The sequence below is a fragment of the Mesitornis unicolor genome, unplaced genomic scaffold, assembly GCF_000695765.1.
Source record: "Mesitornis unicolor isolate BGI_N332 unplaced genomic scaffold, ASM69576v1 scaffold27114, whole genome shotgun sequence".
NCBI lineage: Eukaryota > Metazoa > Chordata > Aves > Mesitornithiformes > Mesitornithidae > Mesitornis > Mesitornis unicolor.
The window spans coordinates 21389-44167 of record NW_010180130.1 but is presented as its reverse complement, the minus strand read 5'-3'; the positions used below and the strand labels follow the sequence as shown (position 1 = coordinate 44167).

At 44.7% G+C, this 22779-nt stretch overlaps 1 protein-coding gene across 1 annotated transcript; it reads left to right on the top strand.

Moving 5' to 3' along the window:
* Positions 1-5694: 5694 nt before the first annotated feature.
* Positions 5695-21616, top strand: ACO2 (aconitase 2, mitochondrial; the record flags this gene model as incomplete). The annotated part of the gene is given in 18 exon segments (XM_010183014.1): positions 5695-5883; positions 6960-7218; positions 9313-9405; positions 11341-11499; positions 11883-12033; positions 13328-13432; positions 13690-13781; positions 14063-14168; positions 15254-15411; positions 16491-16564; positions 17224-17335; positions 17533-17655; positions 17857-18012; positions 19166-19357; positions 20166-20298; positions 20591-20712; positions 21123-21153; positions 21156-21616. Coding segments are annotated over 18 exon segments (2350 nt in total), but the record flags the coding sequence as incomplete, so codon positions are not given.
* Between the last annotated feature and the right edge of the window lie 1163 nt (positions 21617-22779).

The following is a 22779-nucleotide window of genomic DNA, read 5'->3' as shown; positions in this document are numbered from 1 at the left end:
CTTTTGGCTACTTTTGATAAGAACAGAGGGCCCTGGGAGAAAAAGATGCCAGGTTCTGCATATAATCAGGACCTAGGAGGACTGAAAAAGCAGCATGGATAGGCACTTAAACTGCCTTTTTTTTTTCCAAGGTAGTCCTAGTGATTCTCGTAGTCTTGTCTATCATGACCTCTAAAAATCACATCTGCCTGTAGTATGAGTTTGCCACAGAGACTGTCTTACTTGAGACATGATTATATTAATGTGTACTCAGTAATAAAGATTTCATTATCTTTTAAAGCCTGGAAGGCAAATGTCAGGATGCAGTTTTCTTTTTTATGGCTGCTAGCAGGGATAAGGAAGCCTGTGCTTGCCTTAATAAAACATGTGATGATGTCAGGCCATTTAACTTCTCGGTTTGCCATTTGTGACCTTGGCCAACGTGTTCCCTTTTCTTAGGAAGCCAGAGTAAGAACTTGGCTTCTAGTATTCTGGAAGTACTATGTGAAGCTTAATGCATGTTTTATGTTACTGCCTTACTTTAGAGGTAGGTGTTTTAATAAAGCATAGCTTTTAAAATGTTACGCAAAATTTACAGAGTAGCACCGTTTGCATGTAAAGCAAAGGCTGTGTTAGCACAGTGAGTATGGGGAATTTAGTATCCTGGGAGGCTGTCTTCTACTACCAGGCTCAGGGTACATGTGGGTTGTTTTGGGGTTTTTTTCTGCCTTTGAAGGACTAAATCTGTGGTGGTAATCAAACGTGCTTCTAGGTGATCACTTTAGGAGGCAGATTTTTTTCTGCCTGCAGGTAGCAGCCTGGAGGTTAATGAATATGAGAATCCCCTTGCCAGTCACTGTGATATCACCAGCACTAACCATGGCACATGTTATTAACATCAGTTCTCATCTCCCGTCCTATAACTGGTTTGGAATTGGAACTGCATAGGAAGCTTACCTTGGAGGGAAATAAATTGAATTAGCCTGGTTTGGGCTGACTGTCCTATTTAAAGTACAATTCTTCTAATAGCCTCAAAGGGTCAAGATCTTTTTCATGCCTTTAGTAGCATCCCATTTCTTGAGCCGCGTTGGCTGAGGATTGACTGAAAGAGTGGTACTGTAAAACTGTTGAAGTGTCAGGGGTTTATTGAAGGCTTTGTAGGTAAGTACTGGAATTATGTATGGAAAGTTTTGTATACGCTGGCAAAAAAAGCAGTGCTGGTTAGTGCTAAGCTGATCATTTCAGAATCCTAATTTTGGTTGCTCTTTGGAGGTGGGTCTAGAAAATGAGACTGCATTTACAATTTGATTATACCACACTGTTCTTTTTTAGGATGAATCGTGGTGAATGTTGGAAACTTGGCCAGTGTTCTTAGATCAGGGAGGATGAGAAAATATGGTATTTTGGGTTTCAGCTGGGATTTCTAGGACTGATTTCCCAGATAGGAGTGCATATAACACAGTTGCTACTCTTTTGAACATGAGCTTTTGCTTGCTGAACTTGTCTGCTGTATCTGCTGCCAAAATGTAGGTTACTTTCTGAATTCAGACTCCCCTTGCATCTGCACCATTCACTGTAGTGAGCTAAATGCAAGCTCGCAAGCTTTTCAAGATCAGCTTTTAAAATCTATAGGCATAAGTGTTGGCTTTCTTACAGAGATTTCAAAAATAATGACCCCTTTAATAGGCTGGCTTTTTGTGTGTCTTTTAAGGAAGCTTTTCCCCTGCCAAAATACCACTAGACTTACAAGCCCTGCAATGATTGCTGCCATTTCTTTTACTGAAATCTGAATAAGGATGCTCGGGTGCTGGGATAACAAATTCAATGCCAGATGAGATGACAGCTGTTTGCTGGGTGGTCAGTCTGGAAATGAACAGTTCCTAATTTCCTGAACCAGTTTCCTGGTTTCCCTAAAGGGAAAATGTGTAGATTGCTGGCTGCCTACTTCTCTCAGTTGTTGGTCTCAAGGCACTTCTGAGTGAAAAAGCACCTCAGAAGCCCCCCAGAGCACCTCCTGTTTCAGGGAAGAGTGGGAGGGAATGAAGCTGGAAACTGTTGTACTTATGGCTTTTCCTTAATCTTGTTGCTCTGCCACCCCGTTTCTGAGGATGCAGTGGGAAAAGGACAGGGATGTATTGTATGCTCTTTATGGGGAGAGATATGAGGGTTTTGAATCAGGCAGTGTACGCTGTTCATTGCTGGTGATGGATGGCTTGCTGGGTGCCAACATGAGAACAGCCATACTGAGTCAAATTAATTCCCGACAGAGCAGAGATGTGGGATGAGATTTAGAGCCCAGTAAAATGGAGAGCACTTTTTAAATAGGTGCCTTTTAAAAGTCTTAAGTAGACAAAACCAATTGTCTAATCTTGTGAAACTAATTGGCCTAGGTGATTATTTGTCTCCAGTCTGACTGGCCATCACAGAGACAGACCTTCAGTTTTCCAGACCTTTTGCCAATCTCCATGTCCACACAGGATCCTTCACCGCAAACACGCTCCCTTCCCACATCTGGTAGCCTAAATTTGTGCCAGGCAGAAGTCAACTACTTTGTCTTGCGACTTCTGCAATTTCCATTTGAATATTTATATAGTATTTGAATAAATACTACAGTTCTTCGAGCTGTTTCATGATGTTCAAAGATACATAGATATGTATGTTCAAACTGAAAAAGATTTTCTCTGAATTTTGTCTGAAAGGTTCCTTTGCCACCTCTCTTTGGAGAACTCTGCTTCAGAATTTTATCACCTGCAGCTTTGGTCCCAGTCAAGACTAGAATGCTGTGAAGCCTCTGCCATTACTTTGGTTTGCAAATCTGTTCTGTACACTGGATTGTGGTGAAATTTAGCTTTCAGTTTACTGGATGGCAGGGAGGAACTCCATTACTCAGCTGTGTTACAGAGTTAGTTTGGACGGGGGGAAGAGGAGAAGAAGGAATTACTGCATTAAACCAAAATACCTGATCTGGGGAAGAGATTATTTTTCCATGAACGTCAATGAAATCCCTCAGTGTTTTTTCCAGCCACTCCAGCAGTTGGAGATTTTCACCAGATAAGGGGTATTTTGTGAGGTGAAGACATTTACACAGCATTAGTTGTGCTCAATAAATGCTTAAGTTAATTTTTAAAAAAAGGGCAGAACAAAACAAACACTGAGGTTACATGGTTACTACGTAAAGAGCAGTTTACGTATGTTAAACAATGAGAACCTGAGTGGTGTTTGGTTTTGGGTTTTTTTTTCCTGGTGGAAGAAGGCAAAGTCTCGGCCCTGACACGTGTGATACCTTCTGGAAGTTCTAAGGTTGAAGTGCCGTGCAGTGAAATTTGATGACTGGGTTTCCTTTGCACTCCTGGAGGAGCAGTGCCCTCTCATGTGCCGCCATGTTCACTTACCTCAGATCTTCTTTAAAAGTGGTGTGCAGCTGCTGTAGGTCTGTATTGCTTCTACCAAAAGCTGTGTATCTAATAGCTTGTCATGTTTTAGGGCTGGGCTGGCCACTAAGTCCTGGATGGATGCTCTCTATTAATCCCTCTCCCCACCCCAGAAAGGGAAAAGAGAATAAGGGAGAGAGAATTTACGGGCTGGAAAATAAAACAGATTTAATTAAACAATAATACTAATACTACAGGATAATATTGTAAATAGGAAAATAATAAAATATATACAGATATGTACAAATATATATAAAACCAATACAAAATCCTCCCCCACCTCCCCCAGTGACGATTATGTCACCAGGGGCTCTGCGGAGCACGGCACTGGAAAAGTCCCAGTCTGGACTCAGCAGCAGTGGGAGCAGGATGCAGGAACACATGAATCAGGATCAGAGGCAGATGAACTAGCAGGGTTCTGCTTGGACTTTGGCCATTGAAGGGGTCGAGATGGAAGGAAGGGTCCAAGATGGAAGGGTTGAGACCCTCGTGATCCCTCTGCTTTAAACCGAGTATGATGTATGTGGGATGGAATACCTAGTTGGTCAGGTTTGGGTCTGCTCCTTTCTGTAGGCGCAGATATGGTACCCATGGTGAGACAGTGGCCTTGTGGTTATCACTCCTAGAAGTACACACTGTCTGGAAAAACATGCTGCTAGTTTCAGCAAGTTCAGTCACTTAGAAGAGACTGAGCTGAAAAGTAAAGTCACTAAATAGAAAATTAGTTCTATTTAGCTCAAACCAGGACATTGCTTAACATTGTGTGGTAAAAAAGCAGTTTTAAGCTAACCTTTATTGCTAGCGTGCTGGCTATTATGATCTTGCCTAGATTTCTTGAACTTTTTCTTGTGTAAGATGCTAACAAGTGTTATCAAAAGGACAATAAACCAAGAGATTTTGGATAAAAACGGGTGATGTCTCATTGATGGTGATTATTTCAGGCAATATTTTCAATGCCAGTAACAAGAAAACTGCAAAAAATATTATCAAGGAAAAAGTAAAAGTGCTTGAACAGATCTAAAGAATTGACTGGCATTTTTGTCAGGAGAAAAATGGTGGTAGGTACTGGGATTGTGTTCTGTGCAAGGAATATTGCTGATTTACAGTAATACATACAGGAGAGATATTTAGTACAATACCACTACATTTAGTAACCTGGACTTACTAAAACCTTGTAACACTGAAGTAGAGGAAGAATAGAAAAAACAAGATTAAGATTAGAGTGTAATACTGGAGGAGGAACAACTCTGAGCTCTTGTCTTCAGTCTGTGTCCAGACTTCTAGTGCCGGTGACTGAGACTTCCAAGGGATGCAAGAAATGCATGTGCCAAATTCTTGGAAGCTTTCATTGTGGCTGCCCTCTGACTCAGTTTTCAAAGCAGCATGAGAGCCTTTTAACCCTGGGCACTGACCTGTGTCAGGTCAGGTGCTGTAAAGGTGTCTTGCCATAGCCTGTCCTTGTCCTGTGTTCAGGGAACTCTTTCACTATGGAGGCTGCCAACCGAAATTTGGGCTTTTTTTCCATGGCATTTTCCACTGATGTGTTCAGCTCACAATGTGGTTCCTCTGTCCCGCTCTTAACAACCTGCAGGGCAAGCGCAAGGCTTTTCTTAGGGGAAGGGTGAGGCTGTCTCTGTGAGAGTGAAGATAAATGGCACGTGGATCTGCGTAGCTGGGCTGGTGAAGCCGATGTGTTTGTTCCACACCTGTCCTGCTCTGCGTCATATCGTGGACCAGGCGCTTACATCAACGTCACTCTAGCGCTGAAATGCAGCTCACCTTCTGTGGAAATACGATAAGCTCTGTAACGGTGTGCAGGGACCCTGCCTAGGGATCTTAGTATGTGGTGGTGGAACAGTCAGATGTCTGCTCAGTCCCAAGCTGTGTCACCTGCCAGTCCTTCAATAGGAAGTCAGTATCAAATATACAAATATAGGGTTAGCTTTGCTTTGGAAACTGCATAGGTTCTTCTCCACCATGGCTGTAATATGCCAGAAGCATAGCAAGCTAGTGTTTGCTTAAGAATTATTTCAGCGTTGCCTGAAAGCAGATTTCTCACTGAAGGCGTAAGGCATCTATTGCTATAAATGGAAATGCAAAATAATTTGGTAAATGCTACCTGTTCTGGCTAACCTGGTGTCTCACTCTTTAACATAGTATGCAGTATTCTATGATCAAATATTCACTGGGTGTCTTTAAAAACCTTTGCAATTTTTCTATGCCTCAACCTGTAAAATCCCAGAAATTGCAACTGAAAAACAATTGGTTTATTGCTATGTTGTAGGAATTCACTCTGCAAGGTTCCAGTGCTAATACGCTCCTTTTTCCAGCATGCCTTGAACGGTGGGATACGACGCTACCATGTTGCTCCCGTACTGTGCCAGCGGGCCAAGGTGGCCATGAGCCACTTTGAGCCTAACGAATACATCAATTATGAAAAGCTGGAGAAGAACATCAACATTGTCCGGAAGAGGTAAGAGGGGAGGGGTCAATGTGCAGAATTTGGCCTTGCAATGATGAGAAAGGAGAAAAAAAATATCATGGGACCCTGGCATAGGAAATATTTACTAGGGAGAGCAGCTTTGAGTGGTGGCAGTCACAAATGTAGTGAAACACGAGTTGTAGTGACCCCAGGGAGTGGTGGGGCACTGTGGGGAGGGTTGAAGGTTACAATGAAGCGCTGCAACAGCAGAAAACCAGGCCAGTGCAGAGGAGGTGCTAGAAAGGGCTCTGTCCTCTTTAATGCGCTCTTAGGGGAGCCTTCATATTGGCTCTTGCTCCTTTCTGGGGAAGCAGTGTGTGGGCAGTGGTCATTAAAGGCTGATGCTCTTTGACTGTGTTTCGATAGCGAATGTTCTCCTGTGTTCTGCTGTAGGCGTTAAGCACGGGAAGGAGAGCTAGGAATTCGTAGCATATGTAAACAAAGTGACCTTAATCTGCTGATAGAGGCTCGTGTGCCTACTAAGTTGTCATTTCTGCTCCACTTACCTCGGCTTGCAGTGGTTTGTATGACACGGCCTTCAATCTTTGTGTCCTTTGTTAAATGTGGTAGCTCTCATTTCAAGTCATTGTATCTACTTAGCTACTTCTCAGAAGGTCTCACCACTGACATAAATAGGTTCCTCAAATGATACAGCTGCAGGATGAAAGGTCTGAGGTCACGAAACTCCGTTTAGTTGTACTTGCTTGCCATGGGATTTGGTATTTGTGAATTGAGCCTGACCTCTGTCTCACCCTCACATTTGCTGCCCTGAGATATGACTCAAGAAAGGAGCAGAGTCAATGTTTCTTTTATTGTATAGGAAGGTCATAAAAGAAAGCTTTAAGTGACATCAGTCCATTTCCTTCTGAACTTTGTGGACTGAGCCATTATTTTAACCAACTGCCATTTGATATTTTAGTGCTGTAAGAAGAGCATGCAGGTTTCTGTGTGTTAATAGGTCTTAACAGCATGAGTGATACAGGGAAGCGTTCTGTTACATGCTTAAAAAGCCAATTGTTGAAGAACACAAGATACTAAAGTGCAGATACTAAAATTCTTCTCCCCAGGCTTGACCGTCCCCTGACCTTATCGGAGAAGATTGTATATGGACACCTGGATGACCCGGCAAAACAGGAGATTGAGCGGGGCAAGACCTATCTGCGCTTAAGGCCGGACCGCGTGGCCATGCAGGATGCCACCGCGCAGATGGCCATGCTACAGTTCATCAGCAGCGGGCTGCCAAAAGTGGCTGTGCCTTCCACCATCCACTGTGATCACCTCATCGAAGCCCAGTTAGGTGGTGAAAAGGATCTTCGAAGAGCCAAGGTCACTATTGCAGAGACTTAAATTCTGTCTGTTTGAAAGCCTCTTTCCAGTCTAGGGAAGATACTTAGGTTTTTTGTTTGTTTCCCAGGACAGCCATGAATCAGATATAGTAACAGATTGCCTGTGGTGATCAGCTCTGTAGATAGGTCAGGTGCAGCAAAGAAACAGAGTAAGTGGGTCTTTGGGAGTTTTTTAGCTGAGATTCATCCATAACTTTGTTTAAAGGACCATGAATGTAGGAGAAGCTAATCTTAATCTGTTAATGATGGGAGCCCAGGTCATATGTGTGTTCTGGAGAGTATTTCAGCTAGGAGAAGAGGAAGAGTCTATTTCAAAGGAAGAAAAAGGAACACAGATTACTCTAGAGAGTTATGCTTTTTACGCCGCAGTATGGCAGCGTGAAAAACTTCCTGAACGTGTGTCTGCGCTGCACTGGTGTATCCTGTGATGTGGGGGCAAATAATTACTTTCATTTCCCAAACCATTTGCTAGCGATTAGTTGAAGAACACTAAAAACCCTAAACCATGACGCATACAGCACATACGTACCTCTCTCCTACATACCCCATTTCATCTGCCAAGGAAGAACTTGCTCTTAGCATAGCAGAGAGGTGGGAGAAATCTTGTTAACTCCAAGTGGATGTAGCCTAAGTGCACTGTAGGAGCCAGGAGGAGTTGTGCCTTGGTTGTCAATACCAAAATTGACAAACAGTAAACAGTTTGTGGGGGCTCAGCTGCATTTTAAGGCTTTATTCTGTATCTGGTCTCAGAAACTCCTGATGTTGAAGTAACTGCTTCTGGCTTCCTCCTTCAGGCTGCAGTAAAGTAACTTATACCGCTCAGGATTGAATTTGGGGAGTTCTTGCTCCACTTGTCTCAGTCCTAAGCTGTGCCCAAGTTATGCAATTAAGAGTTTGGGACTTACTAAACAAGACAGTTTCTTTTTTTGCTTTCACCTCCAGTCTTCCCCTTCCCCCTGTTCCTGCATTTGTTCTTTGTAGTGCAATTATATTCACTGCAGCCCTGAGCCGAGCTGAGTCCCTCCTTTGCCATCCGCTCTGAGGAGAGCAAGTAAAGGTCCTGCCTTCTTCTGACTGGGTTCTGCTGCTGCTGCTGCCAGTTGGCACACACTGAATGCTGGCAGGCTGGAGGGCGGTTTGGATCTGCTCCTGGCACATCAGCATGTTTTACTGGGGGAGGGATGCACAAACAGAGTGAAGTGACCTGTCTCCCAGTGGAAAATGAGGCTTAAAGAACTGCTGCTGCCTCATGGGAAACTTCAGCAAATGTGCGCTGAGACAATTCTTCCATTATCCAGTTTCCCCTTTCTCTTTATTCTGAAGCGTAGCTGCATGAGAACAGTCTTTAAGAAACTCTCTCCTCCTGGTGCTTATCTTATCTACTCTGCCACTCCTCTGCCAAGAACTATCAGGACATAATAGTGCCATACTTCCTTGGCAACCCTGGTTATGCTCACAAGCAATTTTCATAGTGTGACCTCCACCAGTGGTGGTTGTAGTGCAGCAAGAAAGGCAGCATTGTGTGAGTCTTATACAGGGGACTTGGTAGAATGAGAAATGACACCCACCAGCTCCCCTGGCAGCGAGCAACTTCCAGTTCCATTTCTTAATCTGTAAAAATAAAGCTGAAACGCTTATCTAAGGGGTTTGAAATGTCTGCAAAGCGTCTGTAAAGCAAAAGGAACAGCTGGCAGAGAAGGAAGGGTTAGAAGAAGAGAGGAAAACAAGGTTTAAACAGCTCCCTGAGAATACAAGAAAAATGAGCAGAGCATTTTTAAATGTCTTATTGGCAGGGTTTTCCTTCAATTGTGCTAGTTGGAATTGGAAACTAAAAAAAGGTGCTTTAACAGAGCTACAAGTTGGATGAAATTAAATGGCCTGTTACAACTGACTGGCAAACAGTCTTGATCCCTTTTGGTTTTAGAAGAGTGAAGTGCACCTCCCTCTAGCTGCTGCAAAACTGTGGAGCAACCTATGGACAGGCATGGGAGGGAAGGGAATTGTCTGAATGAGCTCTCAATGTATGGAAGTACAAAATGTGATACTAATGCTATGCGTTTCCCTGCCTGAACAGGACATAAACCAGGAGGTGTACAACTTTCTAGCGACAGCTGGCGCCAAGTATGGAGTGGGATTCTGGAAACCTGGGTCAGGAATCATTCACCAGGTAAAGTGTGTGTGTTTGCAATCTTTGAACATGCAGTGGCTCTTTTACCATGTGGAGAAGAGAGAAATCAAGTGCAGACCCTTAGAAAATTTCACCAGCTTAGAGAAACAACTTGTTTTCCTTGAAGCGGGTGAGGTTCCTTGCTTGCTCTCTCTCAGTTATGTTGACAACAGTGGTTTTTCTTTAAGTTTATTTTGGTCAAACTGTAACCCGATGTGTGATTAGATAGTGCCAACAGCATGCCGTGTGAATCACAGAAGCCTGAAAGATCTTAACTGCTTGTGGGCTGGCTCCTCTTGGTACAATTGTGGCAGTAAGCTGGTGCCATGAAGCTGGCTACATAGCGATAATGTGCATTGCTTTTGGTGGTAAGGAAAGCAGCTGTGGGCACATACTTTTTCAGGGTTATTTTGTACGCATTTGGTTCCATAAAAACCAGGAGAGTATGTAAGGCCACCAAACAGCTGCTTTAAGTACTCAAGAATGGCAACATGTAACAAGTTGCTATGTAAACTGAATAAAATGCAAAACAGTTTTCGGCAGTTTCCAAGTATGAGAGTCTCTTGTTACAGCACTTGCACCTTAAAAGAACATAGCTGTCCCCAGATAACTTAATGAAGCGTTTTGGTTTTTAAAACCACGGATTCTGGCAGGACTTCTCCAACTTGTTGATTTGCTTTGTGGGTCCAGTAGACATTTGTCATTGTTCCTCCAAGTTGCAGGAAGTAAAAATTGCAGTGCAACGTGAAGCAAAAAGGAGAGGAGAATGGATGACGTCCTGTCAAGCAGAGAACTTGTGACCAGTTGTGGTCAAGAGCTCACTGCTATGTTTTCTTCGCTACAAAGAGAGTTACTAAGGTTACATTAACTTGGTGTGACGCAATGGAGAAAGGAAATAGAACAGGAGAACTCTCCAAAAGGTTGTGGGAACACCTCAGGTCATTTGTACTCTGAAACCACTTGTAACACCTATCATGTGGCCTCATAGCTCCATGCTGTGGTTACCAGCTTTCTCGTGGCTGACAAAACCTGGTCATGTTGTATAGCTTCAGAGTCCAACTCTGGCAGCGTAGGTCCTTGAAAGTGACCTTTCTTGCACAAGTGTGTTAGTGTGAGCTACGAGCAAATAATACTAGAGGCAAAACCTTGGTCTTCTCAATAAAGGACCCACCTTAGTTCTGCCCAAGCTGTTCTGTAACGCATGTGCTGCGAGTTCTGTGCGTCCCAGAAAAACTGTTCGTAACGTTGGTGTGGCACATACACAGCAAGAAGTTCATTAGCTTGAGAGCTCTACTGTGTTGCTACCATGGAAAACTCATCATTTTTCATTGAAGAACTGGTTTGTAGCTTTGCCGGTAGTTGAAGAGTCTTGCTTGGAATCAATAGCAGCAGTAAGGGAAGGGCAGGGCAGCCTCTTGGTGTGTTTGTGAGGGGTTCTTCTGTGTGATTAGGTTTTGGCTGGCAGTGTGGATTGGAGGAGCCTGTTGGTATTCTACTGCTATGGGACCACAAAGTCTACAAAAGGTCTTGCTAGCACTGGATAGGTGATCTGGTTTGCTCAGCAGTTGATCAAGGGGTTGGAGACTAAGGAAATCTTGAGCCCTAACTAAGGTGGCACCTTAGCAAAAGCCGAAACTGGAAGGGAGGGGTCTTCCAGTGAAAAAATGGGAGATAATTTTTTTTTAAGTATTCTTTCTATCCTGGGATATGCAAGGATCCTTGAGCTGAGATGTGGTACCTTGTTCTGTTATTACATCCTCCACAAGGAGTTTGAAACAAAAGTGAATTTAAAATCACAAACGAATTCAATTTCTTTCTTGCTACTGAAATCTGCAAATACAGACTAATCTAAATTCTTGTTCTTGTCTTCTTTCCTGCTGTCTGCCCCTCCTTTTCCAACCATCAGTTAAGTGAACAATCAGTTTTTATTTTCAGATCATTCTGGAGAACTACTCCTACCCTGGGGTTATGCTGATCGGCACAGACTCACACACCCCCAACGGAGGTGGCTTGGGAGGAATCTGCATTGGTGTGGGTGGAGCTGATGCTGTAGACGTCATGGCAGGAATCCCCTGGGAGCTCAAATGCCCAAAGGTAGGAGCAATAGGATCTTTGATGTGAAGGGTGAGATATAAGATATGTAAGAAATACTGGTTTTCAGGCACTGTATACCATTACAGTCTTGTTTGCAACCACACACTGGTTTAAACAGCTGGGCTGTGTTTCGTTGGCAGCTCTGAGTTTCCATTTCCAGCTTTTTTATTCAGGGACTGAGAGCGGTGGGTGAGTAGTGATCTCCCTTTGGTTGGCCCTGTCAGTGGTTTCAGCTCTTGTGCACATATTCTGACACTGCAGGATTTTCTTCTTTTTGGTATTGTGACCAGCCAGATGCTTAGGGAAAATTCTGAGGAATTGTTTTGGCTACTGAAAGAAAATGGTATCAGTATTTTAATTTTTTTTCCATTAATGTTGCTCAGGTTATTGGTGTAAAACTGACTGGCAAGCTTTCGGGCTGGAGTTCTCCTAAAGATGTGATCCTGAAAGTGGCTGGCATCCTCACTGTCAAGGGTGGAACAGGTGCCATCATTGAATACCATGGGCCTGGTGTGGATTCAATCTCTTGCACTGGTAAGGCAACACAAATCTCTTATCAGAAAGGGGTGTTGTTGGAGCTGGCTGTTGACTTGTCTGTGGAAGCTGGGAAGAGAGTCAGGCAAGGAGTACTAAATGTTCTCCCTTGGCCTGGCCAGGCAATTTGTGCACAACAAACTGAGAGAGTGGGTAAGAGGGGTGTAACAAGAGAGCACTTGGAGAAAAAGTGACCTCTCCCCATTAAATCATCTTGTGACTTTGAAAGCACTGAATGGTTAATTGTGAAGAATTGTGTAAAATGGTGCATCAGGTTAAGTGGAAGGGTGGAAGTATTCCAGCGTATGCTTAAAGGGTGGAGGTGTCAGAGATAAAGGGTGACATTTTCATTTCAGCCTAAAATAGGCCGTGGATAGAGGAAAGAAATGGGTTGAAGGGCGTACATGTGTGACAGCTGCTAAAGAAAAGGCTTTTTAGAAAAGCAGGGCAGAGGGGAGACCAGAAAGCAGCAGTTTGTAATATGCAGTCTTACCCTAGCTAATTCTGAGTCTTGGATGCTGAATTTGAACCAGCAAACATTGCAGTTGTCTATAATGATGCTGGTCAGGACCGTATTACGAGAAGCATCCCTTCCTTTGGCTTGAAGTGCAGCCTTCAGGCTGGGCATTTCTCCATTGGCATGGCTTGGCTTACAGCTCAGAATATTTGGTTTTACAAACTGGGAGCAATTTGGGATTTTTCTTCTGTGAAATGAGAGGAACTTGACCTGTGATACCTGCTTCTAGCTCACTAAATATAAAACAGCAGCTTCTACAACTTCACTGCTGTGTCCTTGAAAGGCTTGGGTGATCCCAGTGCTGTGAGCAAATTTGTTTTTTAAATTGTGTTTCATCACTGGAAGCTTTTTATTCAACTCATTAAATTTCTCACAGATTTCTGGCTCTTCCAGTAAAGATAAATGAGATGGTAGGGAGGGACAGGACAGTCATTGCAGGTAGCAGAGACACTGCCCACTGCTGTAAATGTATTTGGTGCTGAGTGCAGACAGGAGGTTCCCTGTCATCCCTTCCATTATCTGCAAGAATCGGTGTAGCTCTCAGCTCCTTCCTTGCAGAAAAGTATCTTTGTAGGCACTGCATCGATCAGGAGTGTTAGGGGCTGAGCCAGCCGTTATGTAGACAGTGTGTCCTCTCTTCTGTGGAATTAGCTTTCTGTGGCTATGTCCTGGTCTCTCTTGGCTTTGCTGTCTTTTCCATGGACTGGCTTTTGGAGAATTAGGTAGCCTTGGACTTTCTCATTGACCTTGTGGTCTCTTCTCCCACTGCTTCTCTAGGAATGGCAACAATCTGTAACATGGGGGCTGAAATCGGAGCTACCACATCGGTCTTCCCCTACAATGCACGGATGAAGAAATATTTGGGCAAGACTGGGCGAGCTGGTAAGAGGGTTTGGGGTTTTGGATAGAGGTGTGGGTTCAAATGAAGGTGTATTCTGAGACTGGAATCTTCCTACAATGGTGTCTCATGTGACTTCTGACCTTGTATGGTCCTATAGCTCATCTGATACAAGCAGGGAGTCTATAGATGTAGTGGCGGGGGAAGTATATGGTGAGGCCCCTGTGTTTAGCTGTTCTAAGCTTGCTTTTTTCCATCATATTTACTGCACTTTTCAGATCTCCCTTCTTTCTTATTCCAGACATAGCTGCTCTGGCAGACGAATTCCAGCAACACTTGGTGCCAGATTCTGGTTGTCAATATGACCAGGTGATAGAAATCAACCTCAGTGAGGTAAGGCTTCATTCCTACTTGCCATTGTGGACATTGTGGTGTGACTGCTTTGTGTGAATGAGGACCAAACAGGGAGTTTGATGCGACACCCGTGGTGCTGTGCTAGAACATAGAAAAAACACTCAGGTTTGCTTCACTGAAAGCTCCTGCTCCGTGTTCGTGTAGGAGAATCCTATTTAAACAGCTTCCAGATAGAGCTATGAAAGGAATTTATTTGCTGCTGTGTTTTTGGGTGTTTTTTTGGCTACTGTAATTTCTGATTTTGTCACTGTTTCTTAAAGCTGAAACCACATATCAATGGACCTTTCACACCAGACCTGGCACACCCTGTGTCGGATATTGGTGCTGTGGCAGAAAAGGAGGGCTGGCCTGTTGATATCAGAGTTGGTGGGTAGCATTTGCTCTTTCCTCTGCCTTCATCCTTGTGGCATAAATGTTGCTGTCTTGGGATAAGCGGTTGGTCACATAGCTTGGGATCCGGTCCTTTAATTACTGCTGTATGTCCTTTGACTTTGCTGCAGTGTCATCTCTTCATGGCCGTAGGAATTTTCTGGGAAGAGTAGTGGCCACCTGGGCCAGGTGTGTGGGATGAGATCTGGAATAGTTGGAGGGATTTTAATTACAAAAGGCAGACAAATGGGGTTTTTTTTTCCTTCTTGGAAACTTTTGAATGATTGGGTTGACAGGAGTGTTACCTGTTGAAGATCACCTTTGTTAAAAGTCTGTTGCTTGGATTTGTCTGTTGCAAATATCTGTCAGGACCATGATTGTCCTCCCAGCAGTTGGCTGCTGAGCACTCAGGACATAGTAAAGTTAGTACTTGCTGTTCTAAAGAGCAGGCTTGGCTATTTATACACTTGACTTGTGGCATGGTGACCTGTCAGCTGGCTTCTTGAGTATTGCTCACTGGGGGAATGAAAAGAATGCAAATAAATAGCAAAGGCCACATCTCAGGTGGGAAATGTATTACTAGATAGTGTTACAAATAGGATCAAGAACAGCTGTAACTGAAGGAGAATTTATTTTTTGCTGGTTAGCACCAGAATGCTGTCAGGACGGTACAGTATGTCCTCATGTGGTCTTCATACTGTAATGAAAGATGCTTGCTTTTCATCGTTTCCTCCATTTCTTGCTGTCTTAATTTGAAGCCTTTTCTGTCTTTGTGGAACAATACATCTCTGTGGTAATCTACTTAGCCAAAGTGCAAGTAGGTGACACTTGGATCTTGTAAAACAGTAACCAGACTAGCGACCAGGTAGTGTGTTCTGACTCCAGAGCTGGCCAAGGGCTTGCTTGTGACCACAGTATATTGCTGGGAGGCTTGGCAGTGTTAGTACCTCAAACCATTTCAGATTCCTTGCCAGCAGAAAAGGTGGTTGTCCCTTGGTTTTTAATGCTGAGATGGGTCAGGGAGAAGCTTCCTAGAACCAAGGCTGTGGTAACCACCTCCCTCTTTCTGTCAAACACCACAGGCTTGATCGGCAGCTGCACCAACTCCAGCTACGAGGACATGGGGCGCTCTGCAGCAGTGGCAAAACAGGCACTAGCGCATGGACTGAAGTGCAAATCTAAGTTCACAATCACACCAGGCTCAGAGCAGATCCGTGCCACCATTGAAAGGGATGGTTATGTGAGTATGGCTGCTCTTTACGTTTCCAAACAGTAACTGTTAAACTCTCTCCCAGACAGTACTTGGGAGTCTCGAGGTAATTAATGGAAACTTCCTAAACTTGGTCTTCGCTTATCACTAGAGGTACAATTACTGATGTAGTAACCAGCCTTGGTCACTACACCTGTGGGTCCTGCCGTCACCTTGACAGTGTTTTGACCTGGTATCTTTACTACCTGGGTGTATAAGAATGGGATTGGAACTGGACAGAGGCGAGACAGTTGTCAGGAGCTGAGGCCCTGAGGAGAAAACACTGCATAGCAAGGGATGCCTCATGCTCCTGGGATTCTGTGGATGGCCGTGGCTGATGCAGGGCTAGTACCCACCTGCAACCTAGTTTTCTCCTGTAAGAACAGTCTAGGATGTGAGCAAGCCCTTTGTCAGGAGGTGGTTCCCATTTTAGGCTAACGTTATGGTAAAACTTGTATTGATTTAAAAGGAGCTTTTCTGTAGAGGAACCATCACCTACTTTCTCCCCTTTTCTATGCACAAAATTATGTTTAATTAGTTCTAATATTTAGTAAATGTCAGATGCTGTCACAGTGTGGGGACCAAGTCTTCACGTGTAGATATGTCCAGCCAGTGCTTAATGCCTCCTCCAGCCCAGTCTGCAGTCATACCAGTCCTTAACAGCTGCCCTCTCAATTGACTCATTTGCTGCATGGACTGGGCAGGCACAAACACTTGCCTGCACTGTCACCAATTCTCTCCTTACACGGACAGAAAGTGTGCAGGATATTAATCAGACCAGACACTGCCCTTTAGTCACATATCTCCGAGTAGCTGGATTGCTCAGTTTGAAGTAAGTAGAGAATAGGAATATCATGACGAGTCATCCTGTGCTTTTTCCTTAGAATTCATTTTACAGTGTTTACTGGGATCAAACCCCATGTATTTATAAAAGTGACTCAAAATTTGCAACTGAAACAAGGAAGGCAATCTTCTTAGGCTTTCTGTTCTTTTCTGCTTCCCCTGAAAGAGCAACCCCAGGAACTTATTCCAGACTTTCTTCTAGTAACAAAGCTGTTCTCTGCCTCCAGGCAAAAACCCTGCGAGATGTTGGAGGGCTGGTTCTTGCCAATGCCTGTGGGCCATGCATTGGCCAGTGGGACAGGTAAGGTGAAAGACAGACCTCACTCTAGCTTTGTATCTTTTAGCTCTTCAAGTGCTCTGTGGAGCCACATTTGATTGTAAATATAGCACACTGGGAATTGAAAATAAATGCTGAAAAACCCTTTGGCCATGGCTGGCTGATGTGCACTGGAGGAGCAGAAATGAAAGACTGCAGATTTGTATTAAGCCTTTAGATGGATGAAGCTGCAGAATGACCACAAGCGTGGCCACAACTGGAGGCTTCTTACAGTAGGCAAAAAGTGGGGTGAGAGATTTGGTATCTCTGAGAGAGTGGACTGGAGTTTGTATGGACTTTTTAAAATCATTGGAGTGGCAGGGAGGAAAATTCCCAATAGAAGGAATTTTCTCATGTGGCTTTGTTATTGCTAATGGTGGGATGCCCAAAGGCGATGTACTTCATTGATTATTGTTTAGACACTTCGATAGTGCACAACATGGGCTCTGAAAAATGAAAATACTCCAGGAATCAGTGGCTGACTTGGTTTTGAGTCTGTGCTTAAGGGAGGAAAACACGTCCAGGCTCTGATTCGTGTTTCCAAAACATAGTGCTACCAAAACCAAACTGTGGGGTTTTAGCAGCGAGACATCTAGAAGCAATTTTCCCTTTGGATTTGACGAGCATGTTTGTTCCTTTCACAGGAAGGACATCAAGAAAGGAGAGAAAAACACAATAGTTACGTCCTACAACCGGAATTTCACAGGTCGCAATGATGCCAATCCAGAGACTCATGCATTTGTGACCTCTCCGGAGGTAAGAGACAGACAGAGAGAGGCAGTGGAATAGTTTGGGGTGCTTGGGAGATAATTCCTCTGCCTGCAGAAGAGACCCAATGTAGCTTGGTTTGTAGCTTGGCTGCTGGCTTTGAGACTCTTAGGCATAGGACTTTCAAATGAAGAGATGGGAGGTAGAATATGCCTTTAAATCTGTAATATTTTTTTTTCTTTCAGATTGTTACAGCCCTGTCCATTGCTGGCACTCTAAAATTTAATCCTGAGACAGATTACCTGATGGGAGCAGATGGGAAGAAGTTTAAACTAGAAGCACCTGACGCAGATGAGCTGCCCAAGCTGGTAACTGCTCAGTCTGGAGACAGAGGGAGGGAAGGGCCTGTCACTAGTAGTGTTTTATATGGAGTAAGGGAGCTCCCATGCACTGACCCCTTCCTTAGCGTTACAGCTAGAATGGGTGCAGTTGCCTGTGTTCGTTTGTTCTCTTCATGTGCTGCTGTTGGGGATGGCTGAGGCTGATGATTTTCCTTTCTTCTTTGGAAGGAGTTTGACCCAGGCCAGGACACCTATCAGTACCCTCCCAAGGATGGCAGTGGGCAGCATGTGGATGTGAGCCCCACCAGCCAGCGCCTCCAGCTTCTTGAGCCCTTCGATAAGTGGGATGGCAAGGATCTAGAAGACATGCTGATCCTCATCAAGGTCAGGAATTAAGCAGGGGAACACCAGCTATGACAGGACTGCTTGAACAGGGATTTACACATCAATTGCTAGAAGCTTTGGATGTGCCTTTGAGCTATCTGTGATTCCCTCCCCTATAACCACATTGGTACAGAAAGCGAAGCAAGGGTCTTCTCTCCTTCCACGTGTTTCTTTCTGATACTTCTTTCTAAGTCTAAGAGACTTAACTCCTTTGGGCTAGTGGTTAGCTAATACCATGAAAAATTAAGTCAGTTATACCATGTTATACAATCCTACCCATACCATGCAGTCTGCAGAATTTCTCCTATTTATAACCTGCAGCATAGAGGTGGATGGGCTCTTTAATCAGCGTCTCTAATACCTGACTGTTCTAAGATGCATTTTAGGTCATTAGGAATGCGTCATGCATCAGTATGTGTGTTCACTTCCCATTTTTTAGAAATAGAAATTATTTCACGATAGTTAAAAATTGCATTTCAGTCTCTTAATGAAGACATGGGTTTCTCCTCACTGCCTGTGGTGAGTTAGGATGAAAACTTCAGTTAATACAGTGATTGGTTCTGAAATGCAACCCCTTAGGAACTGACATTCAGGAACATTGCTGATTCTCAGTGGCAGAGAGGTGCGGGTGCTCCCAAGGGCCATGTGGAGCTGTACTTGAGTGTTTGACACAGGCAATTCCTTTGCAAGCATTTTGGGACTTACAGTTGGAAGGCCGTTATCTCTGGCTGGGAGTCCTGTTCTTACAAGCTGAAAAGGTTTTTGTGCAGATTGGAAACTTAGAGGTAACACTTGGCATCTTGCTGAACTCCCCCAGCACCCCAGCAGGGAGGCTGAGCTATAGCAGGAAGGGCTTGATTGCTTTTTGTACCTGAAGCATCTGTTGCTGGGGGAAGTGACGACGTGGCAGGAGGTGTCATGGCTTAAGCTCATTTTTGTAATTTATCCTTTAGAGCAGGGATTTTCTTCCTACCCAACATACGCAGCGACCATTGTGTTCTGCCTTAAAACATCTTGATTCTGTAACGGATGTAACTCTCTTGGGTTCGTGCCCTTAAAAAGGGATGTGAGGGTCCTTCAGAATAAAATGTGTTGAGGAAGGGTCAAGTCACTGATCCGTCCTAAGACATTCTTCTCTTTTACTACCTGTTAGGTAAAAGGGAAATGCACCACTGATCATATTTCTGCAGCCGGACCATGGCTCAAATTCCGTGGCCATCTGGACAACATCTCCAACAACCTGCTCATCGGTGCCATTAACATTGAAAATGGCAAAGCAAACTCTGTGAGGAATGCATTAACCCAGGAGTTTGGGCCAGTCCCAGACACAGCCCGTTACTACAAGGTGAGACTTTCTCCTGATGCAGCTATTTTAACAATGTTTACACTTTGGGCAGTCTGTGCCAAGACTGAGGATCTCACCCTCCTGCTCTTAAGTAACAGCAGCTGTGAATTCACTCAGTGTGGAGGCTTTTTCTTGGGACTTACTCTGATGATGGCAGTTGCTGGAGGAGATTCTCTCCCTGCCTGCTACAGGGAAGAGGGAGGAGGATCTTGTGACCCAGAGGGGACCAGAAATCATAGACAAAAGGGGAATAACTGCTTCAGGCACTGCACACCTTACAAGGCAGAGGTGTCACGAGACTGCAACTAAATCTCACCTCCTGGAGCGTGATTTGTCTAATGTTTAAATAAATTCTAATCCTGTCCCTTTCATTCTTCAAAACTTGGCTTAGAACCTCAAGAAATGCCCTTTCACCCTCTAGACAGCTTGGCAGTGGTCTCAGATTACTTCTTCCAGTAGGCAGAAGTTAAAGTTTTCTGTATCACTTACAGAAGTAGAGCGGGGCTCATGGCTGTTGTGAACACTGCTCTGGCACAGGACCATGGAAGGCAAGGTGGCAGCAAGGGTTTGCTCTGGGTCCCGAGGGCAATCCTCCTCAGCCCTCATTAGCAAAGAGGGCAGTGCTTAACTGCTGTGAGGCACTTAATTCCTTTATTTCTGTTCTCAGAACCAGAGGGAGCCTTCTGAGAGAAGGTTTCAGCACAGCAGTGTCAGCAGCGTAGCACTCACTTGAGATGTGTGGGTGGATATTTACTGTTAATTCCTCACTTGAATGACTGCAGCAACGTAAATCTTTCTTTTGTCACAGAAAATGGGTGTCAAATGGGCAGTTATTGGGGATGAAAACTATGGTGAGGGATCAAGCCGGGAGCACGCAGCACTGGAGCCCCGTCACTTGGGGGGCAGGGTCATCATCACCAAGAGCTTTGCCAGGATCCACGGTGAGTTGCACTTCCCCTGTAATGTGAGTAAACAGGATGGATTTGGGTTGAGTGGAAGCAGTGTTCACCTTGCCCCAGAGCTCAACACCTTTCTGCTGGCAGATCGCATGGTCCCTCTTGTCAGGAATCCTGTTACGTATCTAGTTAGATATGCCCCAAATGGTGGAGATATATCCATATATCTGATTTTACTACAAACATAGTAATTGTAGCTGGAATACTACTCTTGAGAAGCACAGAAGGTAACCCTGATCCCCTGCTGCACGTTGTTACAAGAGTTTGTTCTCTGCAGAAACCAACCTGAAGAAGCAAGGTCTACTGCCTCTCACTTTCGCTGATCCAGCAGACTACAACAAGATTCATCCTGTGGACAAGCTGAGCATCGTGGGGCTGGCAGACTTCGCACCTGGAAAGGTAGCTGGGTGGCCTGTCGTGGCACTCAGGGGTGGGGATGCGCCACTGACTGGGAATGGTGCTGTGTGCTTGTGGCCTCAAGCAGCACAGGCACCTGTGGGCAGTGTGGCCTGCCAGCCACGGAAAACTTTGCACCAGTGGTCCGGGGGGGGAGAGCAAGTCAGAATCAGATCATGTTATTCCAGAGGGTTACAAGAAACCCTTCTGTGACATTTTGAATCTCTGGACTTGTTGCCTTAAGCACGAGTGCTCCCTATAGGAAACTGCAAGCACACCTCTACATTAAGACCCACCTTGAGCTCGAATTTTCAACCCTTTAAAAACATGTAGGAATTTTCCTGTGAGAAGCTTCAGTTAACTTGCTCCCTGGAAAGAGAAAAGGGGAAATAAACACTGTCTTCTTCCCCCAGCCTCTGAAATGCATCATCAAGCATCCCAATGGGATTTTTTCCACACCTTCAACGAGTCGCAGATCGAATGGTTTCAGGCTGGCAGTGCCCTGAACAGAATGAAGGAGCTGCAGCAGAAATCAAGCTAAGTGCGCACAATGCCCCAGTGCACTGGACTCAATTCAGCTTTGGCATTTTCATCAAAGTGCAATTCCATGCCTACAGTTGGAATAAATGTCTGATCAAATGTAACCATAGCTTCCTTTTTGTTATGGTACTTCCTCTTCACTGACACTATGAAAAGGGAGTGCAGCTAGGCTTACTTTCGTCTTTTAAATTCCCCAGCTCCCTTTTTTTTTTTCTATTTTGGCTCAATTTCAGTTGTCCCACAGTTATTTATATTTGGAAATAACCGGCTACGGTGGGTTTGTCTGCTCAGTTGGTTATTTTCTGCCCATTCACTTTACTGATGGCTAAGGACTTAAAATGAAAATAAAGAATGTGACCATCTCCTCTCCCATGTGTTATTGTGTTCGTAATCCTGCTCTTCCCCCACTGCTTCCCCTGTCACTGGGAGGGTGGGAAAGAACTTGTTGGAGATGTGGGATGGTACCTGCCCAGTTCTTATTCTGTAAATCATTGCTGTATGAAAAAAACCCCAAACAAAAACCCCACATGGTAAAAAAAGAGCCCTCACAGCTGTCTTGCTGTTTATGCCTTGACATCAACCTACTGCAGGCTGCACTCCTGACTACAGGCCTGATGATCTTAAAGGTCTTTTCCAGCCATAACAATTCTATGCTCACATTCCTGTCCAGGGCAACAGTGCCACTACTGCAGCAATGACAAGCTTGCAAGAAGCAAGTGATTTGTATGCCTTCCAAGCATCATGCAGTGATCTAGTTTCCTCAACCACAGCTTGCTTTCTCCACAACAGAAGCCTGATGTTGAGATGTGTTTCCTTAGAGCAGCACATAAAGCTACCACCTTGCTGCACTCCAGGAGCTCTGACCCTGTCAAACAGGAGCTGAGCACAGCAGCTACTTGGAGATACCAGGGGCGTTTTCTCCCCTTAACATCCCCGGCACTACCCCAGCACAGCCTGTGTTGAAGTCTCTGGCTGTTGAGGCTCTAACTCGCTTCTCCCAAATTTCCTCCTACACCAACAGCTGGGGGTTTCTGCAGTTTCATTTCCACTGTGGCTGGATGATTGTGTGTCCGAGCCCTCCTACTCTGTAGCTGGCATTTGGGAAGTCTTTGTCCAAGCAGATGGACCTCAGTTACTATGTGAACCTGAAGCATTCTAGGCTCCCTTTTAATTAAGGCAATGCCCCAGGAATAAAAGTTCAGAATGAAAGGGTTCTAACAACGCTGCAGGGAGGGCACTGGTGACTCAGGCTTTGTTTTTGCAGTTGGAGGTTAAGCAGCCCCACTATCCCAGGGAATTACAGCCCCTTCCTGCCAAACGTGGCTGGCTTTGTAATTATGCACAACATCACCCTCTTGGCAATGGGCCCTGCATAGATTTTACTCACTGTTTTGTTCCCCCCTTTCCTTTCACTGCTGTCAGGGAGGCTGATGGCAATTGTTTGTTGTTGGCTGTTAGAGCAGAGCAAAGTGTTGGTCTCAACACTGTCTGCCTTGAAATCCAAGCAGCTGAACTGCAGGAGGCAACTTT